Raw genomic sequence first — 9,218 nt, forward strand, 5'->3', positions numbered from 1 at the left:
CTGAGGAAACTAGCGAACCAGCGGGAGGAGGTGAAGTGGCGTGATTGAGCGGGAAAAAAAGGGCACCCTGAAGATGTACTGCTGAGAGAAGGGGTCGACACGCAAGGCAACTTGCTATGACAACTCTCAAGGCAGCAGCAACCTGCTGGCGGAGGCACGGCTGGGAGCCCTGCGCACCAGGGTCTGGTGGAAGAGGACAGGTGGGACATTGCCTACAGAATGCGTGGCGTGTGGGGTGGTGGAGGAGTCGGATGAGCACGCCCTCCTAGACCGCTCGGTGATAAAACCAGCACCGCCGACCGCTACGCTGGAGGAGGCGCTCTGCTTCAGAGTGCCAAGCCCACACAGAACCGCAGAGAGTGCAGCAGACGACGGCCCCACCAGCCCACCCATAAGCCTGGCGAGCAGGGCGAGCAGGGCGACATTACGTGAGGAGATGACAAACGCTGTAGCGGGAGCGACGCTTGCATCAAGGGGCCACGCCGTCTGTAAGCCCGCTGCGGTATTTTCATTTTGTTTATGGGCTCGGGCCGCTGGGACCGAGGACGACGCGCAGCGGCCCACAGTGAGGCTCAAGTACCTGAGTGAGCATCGGCATTATATTGTCGCGAAGCCCCTGTTCCGTCTGCTTTTTTCTATTTGTTAGCATCCCTCTTCGGCCACCGAGGCCCCGCTTTTCTAAGAAACGCATGCCGAGTGTGCATTGGCCTGTCGGCCGACCCGGGAGACGCGGCTCTCGAGAGGGACCATCCACGCATCTTCTGTTACCGCGGCCACGGCGCTCCCTCCCCCCCCCCGTGGCGTGCGCGCTGGTCGCGTTCGGGCTCCGTGTCTTCAGTGTTCTTCCGACGACCTTCCCTTTTCCCCTGTTTACTTTAGTGCGTTTTTTCTAAACTACTTTCTTCACACGCGTGGTTCTCCGGGTGCGCATTTTCGAGTCGAAACCTTGTGTCTTCTGTGTGTGATTTTTTCCTTTTCACTTTGGCGGGGACATGTCTGATTGGAGCTAAGAAGCGTCTTCCTGATTGGCTGCGGGTGTGCCTTAGCCTTTTTCCACGCAGTCCGCACACGCTAGGATGCGCTTTTTCCCCCAATGCGTCCCCCCAAAGCAAATATAACGCAGCCCCTCTGGCGATTGAGGGCGAGAGGGCGGCCTGCACCAGCCCACGTCAGAAACTCTGCCGCCCGTCGTCGTGCCCTCCCGCCGGGAGCCCTTCGCCCGCCAGCTATGTCCCGCTAAGTACCCTTAATCTTTGACTGTCTTTTTCATCTATGTAATAAGTGTAATTGTTTCAAGTTCGTATGTGCTAAATGTCACCAATGTCATCAGTAAATTAAACGAGTTAACCTTTAAAACCTCTTCAACGTTTCGACTTCTTCACTGCAATCTTCATGCTACAGTAGCGGCAGTATGTAACCAAAATACTACGTTACAAAAGTGGTGATAGGTGCGCGGTAGCGAACACCCCTCTACCATCATGGGCTCCCCCCACTCATTGATCATCTTCCTGCTCTTCATCTTCGAGTTCTTCTTCTTGACCTGGCAAGAATTGCCAGATTTCGCGTCCTTCGTCCGCACACCGTCTACGGAAAACGCAAGCGACGACATGTGCGACGGCAAAAAGGACTTCCCTGCTTCACGTCCGTCACCGCGCTTCCAGCCCGCGGCAAGCCGGGCCCGTCATGCTCGGCACCCGCTCCTGCGAAGAGCCCCCAGGCCAGACGCCGACCAACCGTCCCCGCGACGGCCTATCTCCATCGCGGCGGCGCGTTTCCCGCGCATGCAGTAAGGTGAGAGATTTTTGCCTCTCGGCGCACCGCATGACTGTGAGCCTGTAGGCTTTTCGTCTCCGCGTGTCCGGGGCGCCCACTGATTGGTTGTCTTTGGTTCATTTGCTTTGCCAGCACCAGCCTGCTTATGTAACTAGCCGCTGTTGATGCTGAGGCAAAAATGTATGAGCGTGCAGCCGTTTTATCGTGGGGTATGTGGGCTCTTCGCGCGGGAGTCGGACGACTGTGTAGTCAGGATCTAAACGGCACAAGTGTTCGGCTCTCCCGGCGAAGGAGCCCCGAAGAAGAAGACCCCCACGCGCCTATGAAAAGGCTGTTTTTTGCGCAGATCTCGCTATATTAGAAACTGCTGATATCCGTTTCCTTGGCTCCTTTCCACCGGTGTTAGGTTATGTCTTGAATCAAATACGGCAGCCACTTCGGGGTTGGGGGTCTGAGGGAAACGAGGAGTTCAGAAGAGATGTTTACGCTGCACGCCGCTGCTCGAAGTACAAACAAAGACACCAGCAGGGGTGCCCGGGATGCCGCGGACGGGGAGAGCTAGCGGGGGTACAGTTCTGCGAATGCATCGGGTTGGCGGAAGTTTCTCACCACTGCTGAGATTTGACAATCTTTTCTTCTGTAAACTTGTACGGTGTCTATCAAGTCTTCTTTGTTATTTTATCATGTTTTAGCTGTATCGTTTCCGCTCGTGTTCATGAAAAAGTATGTATGAATGTTGTTTTCGGTTTTATTGGTAATTTCTGAGTATTTACATGGCAGGAGAGTCTGAACTGCGCTTAGAGGCTTCGCCAGGCACCAACTTTCTTGTATTATACGCGCGACTGCCAAGTTTTGCATTTTTTAGCTTTTACGTTTGGATGGTTGGCAGTTTTTCAGGTAACTCGTTTTTCTTGAGCTGTTCTTTCGTGTTAGTTTCTAGTAGTTTCCTTGTAACTTGTTTTCTTATAAGTTCCGTCCTGTTGTATAGAGTGTTTGAACGAACGTGTGGATCTATAGTGTGTGTATTTTGTCATATAGGAGGCGTAGGGATATTTTAAAAAGAAAGAGAAGAGTTGAATACAGAAATGTGTCAAGTGAAGTGCCCAACGATGACTGATGTATGTAGATTTTCATCCGTGCGGGAGATCCCCCTTCGGTAAAGTGTGTCGTTGTATACATTTGTCTTTATGCCCTTTAGAGCCTTCTTTTAAGCCGTTTGTGGTAATCTATATGCAAGGGCCGTCTTTGCTCGAGTGACGATTGCCCAGACTGCGCTTAGGATTTGATTCGCAGATTATTTTGAGTTGGCTAGGAGGTTACTTTATCTTGTGGTTTTTGCGATCTGTTAGGAAGGACAGATTATTCATTTCGCGCCATGATCCCCAGAACTCAGTACATGGGCTGGCTAGCGGAGCTGGTTTTTCTGTCTTTTTTAGTGAATGAGTTGTAGAGTGTGCGTGCTATTTCTATGTTATTCACGGTGGATGTGTTGTTATGTTCTTAGTGTTGCACGCAAATGAAATGTTTTCGTCTGTGCTGCAGAAGAGACTATGCGTGCGTGAACTGAAAACGGAACTCTAATAGGTGCACGCGTATGTGGTGACTGATTCAGCGGAGATAGTTTGTCGACTCCTGTGTTTGAGTCTGTGTTTTGTCTTCTTGAGTCCGCATACCATGCCGTTTCGTTATCGCTGTCGGGTTGTGAAAATGTTTTCTTATGTTTTAAACTTTGTGCAAGAGTGAGGGCACTCTTTTTTTCCGTCGGGAAAGGTGTCGCGAAGCCCCTGTTCCGTCTGCTTTTTTCTATTTGTTAGCATCCCTCTTCGGCCACCGAGGCCCCGCTTTTCTAACGAACGCATGCCGAGTGTGTATTGGCCTGTCGGCCGACCCGGGAGACGCGGCTCTCGAGAGGGACCATCCACGCATCTTCTGTTACCGCGGCCGCGGCGCTCCCTCCCCCCCCCGTGGCGAGCGCGCTGGTCGCGTTCGGGCTCCGTGTCTTCAGTGTTCTTCCGACGACCTTCCCTTTTCCCCTGTTTACTTTAGTGCGTTTTTTCTAAACTACTTTCTCCACACGCGTGGTTCTCGGAGTGCGCATTTTCGAGTCGAAACCTTGTGTCTTCTGTGTGTGATTTTTTCCTTTTCACTTTGGCGGGGACATGTCTGATTGGAGCTAAGAAGCGTCTTCCTGATTGGCTGCGGGTGTGCCTTAGCCTTTTTCCACGCAGTCCGCACACGCTAGGATGCGCTTTTTCCCCCAATGCGTCCCCCCAAAGCAAATATAACGCGGCCCCTCTGGCGATTGAGGGCGAGAGGGCGGCCTGCACCAGCTCACGTCAGAAACTTTGCCGCCCGTCGTCGTGCCCTCCCGCCGGGAGCCCTTCGCCCGCCAGCTATGTCCCGTTAAGTACCCTTAATCTTTGACTGTCTTTTTCATCTATGTAATAAGTGTAATTGTTTCAAGTTCGTATGTGCTAAATGTCACCAATGTCATCAGTAAATTAAACAAGTTAACCTTTAAAACCTCTTCAACGTTTCGAATTCTTCACTGCAATCTTCATGCTACAGTAGCGGCAGTATGTAACCAAAATACTACTTTACAATATTCCCTTCATCGCGGCTCGGCGTACAGTTGCATAAGCGGCGCCGTACCGTTTCGTGTTGGATTGTTTTGTGTGTGTGTGTGTTTTACTTGTTTGGAGTCAACCAATATGGGTTTTGCGATCTGATGTCATACCCTGATGTCAGCCCGGATATCCGTCTGACATCATGTGAATGGGGATACCAGCAAGGGAACTGCCCAAATCCTATAAATACTAGGAACCCCATTGCCGGACGTCGGATTTTGCTTCTCGCAGGCGCTACGCGCTATCGGCTATACCGAGGGGCTTCCCTTCTAAGATCCACCACTTGGGTCCATTCTTGTTTGCAGGTACTCCGTACCTTCGACTATGCCGAGAGTTGTAACGAGTTACCCCATTTTGTCTATATACTGTAAATTTCGTTTGTAAATAGTTGTGCCTATAAACTTCGAGTTATACCGTACACAAGCCTTCGTCTCATTGCTGCCGGAGACCATCAACCATTGAACCCATCGACTCCTCGACGGCCGCCTCTGGCGGCTCAACAGACCTACGGCTGTACCTGCGAACCTCTCGTCTGCATCTCATTGGCTGACGGCGATACCAGTGGATCTACCTTGGGGGAGAAATTGAAATCAAACTTTACTCCGTCCAGGCATCGAAGTGGCGCCTGGAGGACTGGTGGCGAATATCCCTCGTGTGTTGGCAAGTGCCATGAACATTGCCATGAATCTACGCTGCTCTAGTGCAGTGAGAATTTCTTTTTATATTTCCTTTTATTTGCCTGCTGCTGGTTTACAACTGTTTAGTGCAAACAGCTCAACTTCCACTATATTTTTTACCCCCTTTTTACTTACTCACTAGGAATTAATACAGTAAGCCATGTCACAGACAGCATCAGCAAGGGTTTTCTTCCCAGCCTATTTTTCTTTTGGAAATGAGACACTGCTTGAAAACAACATTCTTCCTTGTTGTCTCCGTCTTCCAGACAACCAAACGTACAGCCATCCCGATGAAGTTGCAACCTGGGTGGACGACATCCATCCGTGGCTCAGCGTTCAAACACCAGATGTGCTGTACTACCCGATTCAGTCAAAAAGCCTGTGACCTCCAGGCCATGAAGAATTATGTTTCAGATGGATACAATTACGTTGGTAGGTTGCTCGCGCACAAAATTTCAGCAGATTTCTGTTATTTGAATGGGACTGTGTGCCCATTCCAGGCTGTAAGTTCCACTGCCACGAACGCCTGGGTGTGTGCGTAAAGTACCGTATTTTCGCGTGTATAACCCGCACCAAAAATGCGAAAATTTCAGGAGTGAACTAGAGGTACGGATTATATGCGAGGTATTTCCTTTGGTGCAGCCTCACTGCAATGTGCGTTGGGCCGCGATGCCCCCAGGGCAGTAATAGCAACCAAGCCCTTTTTGACAGTGCTTGTTTTGCGCACATGGCTCAACAATATACCAACCTGAAAAAATGTAGCCGGCAGGCCATCTAGCTACGTAGTCAGCTAGGCAAGTTCTTTTGCATAAACAAATGTGTAATGTTGATTGAGAAGTAGCTTTGGTCCATCCTTTCACATATAGAATGTGCGGGAAGTACACGGGGATGTATTTTTTTTTTACTCGTCGACAGAAAGTGGGGTGCGGGTTATACGCGCAAAAATACTGTACAGTGGCGAGGTGGTCACTACTGGCTGCACCTGAAATGGCAGGAAAAGGCAAAGTCATGCGGCCCTGTTGGTGCCATCCTCTAGAAGATGCTTTTTTCATCTTCAAAATGAAGGACCGTATGCAACTGCTTAAGGTGGGAGAAGACATGGGTCTATTTCTGGCGAATTTTGAACGCACATGCGAGAAAGCAGACTTTGCTAAAGACACTTGGCTGTAACGTCTACTTATTATCTGGGCCCTGACTACGGCAAGCCACACTGACACAACTTGGCTGTGGAACCAGGGCACTAGGAGGAATGTGGAGACAGCACCACTGGAAGGCATCAGCTGCAATGTGCAGAGAGGCACCACTGATGCTCCTCCAGCCCCGTGTAGGGGGAATCTTCTGCAGTTCTCATAGAAAAGGAACTGAGGAAAATGCACGATACATCACCCTCCCCTTATCTCTTCACGATACCAGGTATTTTCAGATCAAAGTGTGTTAGTATAGCTTTAGGAGGTTCATATGACACCGACTAGCATTTCTTGCCCATGTGGACATCCTTATACCACGGATGGGCAGATATCCAATCCTTCAATGGAAATGTAGCACTACGTGTGCCTTTTTTCTCTCCTTGCTTTTGCCATGTGGCATATAAAGGCGGATTAATGGAGGAAAGAGAGAAGTGGAAAAGTAGTGCATGCTGGGCAAGTGTCCCCGTGGACGGCTGAAGTCCCAGAGCATGCCTGTATTACAGCCACATATTTTAGATGCGAAGCATCTCATGGTCGGGGCTATGACCCTCCCTTGTTGTTGTTGTTGCTCCGTCCACACCCCCACTGCGCATGCTCAACTTGCTCAACGCCCGGTGGTGTCTTACCCTTTAATTGCTCCTGGAGCGACAGTGTTGCCGGTGTCTTCCTGGGCCGGCCCGAGATGAGCTGAGCACGCTTCCCTCTCCTCCTCACAACTGTATAAACCAGGTGTGCACACGCACTGCGCGCCGTTCAGTCTTTGACGCGTACGCCGAGGAGCTTGCGTTCCCTTCAATCTACCTTGGCATTCCTCGCCCCACATCCTTCACCAAGGCGAGCAGCGAGATCCGCCGAATGGACAGGCGCGACGTCACCCCCGAACACGTGCTGTACATGGCGATGAAGGTGATAAGGTACAACGTTGCCGAGAAGACAATGACGTTCCGCACGAACACTACCACCAGCTCGTTCATGCGGCAGCAGCTTGAGAGCAGCGGGTGCGAGTTCTCGGACGAGGTGCTGAACCGGGACTTGGCGTTCATGCAAGGCGTCCCCAACACTGTGCAGTGCTGGCAGGACTGGCGCAAGGAGCTCTTTGCCATGATCCGGCAGCTGGGCAGGCCTCACGTCTTGCCGACCCTCTCCGCCTCTGAGCTGCACTGGAAGGGGCTGCTGGAGGTGCTTGAACGACTGCGCGTTGCGCCCGAAGGCCGTGCTCGCGCAATCGAGGAGCTCAACGAATTGGAGAAGGTGCAGCTCGTGAACAACGGCCCCGTTGCGTGTGCCAAGTACGCTCACCAGATCTTCCATGTGATCCCGAACATCCTGCGAGACGAGCGGTGCTCTCCGTTCAGGCTGTACGTTGTGGTTGACTTCTTCAAGCGAGTGGAGTTTCAGCAACGTGGCAGCGCGCACATCCACGCCATCCTGTGGCTGGACAATGCGCCTGACGAAGAGCTGTGCAGCGACATACCCAAGGCCCTGGAGATGGTAGAGCGCCTGCTCAGCCTGGACACGTCCAACCTCGGGCGCAGCTGCACGCAGATGCATGCGCACACGCACACGTGCTACAAGCGCGGGAGGACCAAGTGCCGGTTCGGCGCGCCCTTCATGCCTAGCGACTCTAACAAGATTGTAGTGCCATTCATTCCCCCCGCTGGCAGACGATGCCGACCCTGCAGAAAAGGCGAAACGTCAGCGGCTAAAGAAGAAGTATGTTGAGATACACGAGGCGCTGGAGATTGGCGAGTTTGCCTCTCTGGACGAGGTCCTGGCCAAGTTCAACGTCACCTCCGCATGCTGGGCATCCCCATGCTCAAGGGAGTTGAGATGTCTGCGCAAGAGGCGGCCTGGTTCCTCCTGCTGCAGGAAATGTCCCAGAAGAGCTGGGATGTGTTGTACATTCCAACCTGCTTCCCAGAGGAATGCGTGCGCGTGCGCAAGACCAAGGAGGAGCTGGCCAAGCTCAGCACGTCCTCCACTGACGTGTGGAAACCCAACATTGTGCAGAAGTACGAGGGCAGACTGCAGGAAATGGATGACGTCTGCCTGGCTGACTTTGCGAGCAAGTACCGGAGGGACGTTCGCACCCCTAGCAGCATGAACTACGTCCTCTGAGACCGTCCAGTAGTCATCCGCTACCGGCAATACAGCGTCAACAACTGCCTGGACGATTACATGCGAGAGCAGGTCCTGCTGTACGTGCCGTTCAGAAGAGAGGCTGTAGACGTACTCGATAACAACCGCTACAAGCAGCTGTTCGAAGAGAGCAAGGAGCTCATCGCCACCAAACGAATGGAGTACAACCCTGCCAACGATGATGACATTGTAGCCGAACTGATTGAACAGCATCAGCGTGACCAGCAGCAAGATGAGGACGATGAAGGAGGCTCATCACAGGCAGCAGCTCCTCCCATCATTCACGCAGAACACGAAGACGCTGACCTGCTTCCGACCAAGGACTTGGTGCGCCTGATGAAACAAACGAATCCGTGCGCGGCCGTGCGCAAGCACCAGGACATCATGGACCGGGCTGAGTACTACAACATGATGCGGCTGACAAACGCAGAACAGCACGAGCTACTGCGCGAGATCATCCCCAGGCAGACCACACCGTCAGCGCCTCCATTACGGGTCTTCTTCACCGGACCTGCCGGTTCCGGTAAGACGTTCGTCCTCCGGCTTGCCATGGACCTCTACAACCGGTACAGCAACAGTGACGGCAATGAATCTGCCTACAATGCTTTCGTCATCTGCGCCAGCACGGAAAAGGCTGCAATGGCAGTGGGAGGAACCACCGTGCACGCGGCATTCAAGCTCTCTCGCAAGGCCAACAACAAGGATGGAGGCCTCAATCCCAGCGAGTTGAACACGCTCCGTGAGGCCTTCCGCAACGTAAAGCGCGTCATCATAGACGAGGTCAGCATGATGTCTGCGGACCACCTGAACGCAGT

General features: G+C 52.4%; 1 protein-coding gene across 1 annotated transcript; it reads left to right on the forward strand.

Annotated features, from left to right (window-relative positions):
• Window positions 1-6,745: 6,745 nt before the first annotated feature.
• Window positions 6,746-7,988, forward strand: LOC144175001 (uncharacterized). Its single transcript, XM_077704008.1, has one exon. It carries the CDS (start codon window positions 7,120-7,122, stop codon window positions 7,984-7,986), a length of 867 nt encoding a protein of 288 aa, XP_077560134.1. The 5' UTR covers window positions 6,746-7,119; the 3' UTR covers window positions 7,987-7,988.
• Window positions 7,989-9,218: the final 1,230 nt, after the last annotated feature.

The sequence above is a fragment of the Haemaphysalis longicornis genome, unplaced genomic scaffold, assembly GCF_048455015.1.
Source record: "Haemaphysalis longicornis isolate Haplotype H1 unplaced genomic scaffold, Haemaphysalis longicornis Haplotype H1 scaffold_3, whole genome shotgun sequence".
NCBI classification, from domain to species: Eukaryota; Metazoa; Arthropoda; class Arachnida; order Ixodida; family Ixodidae; genus Haemaphysalis; species Haemaphysalis longicornis.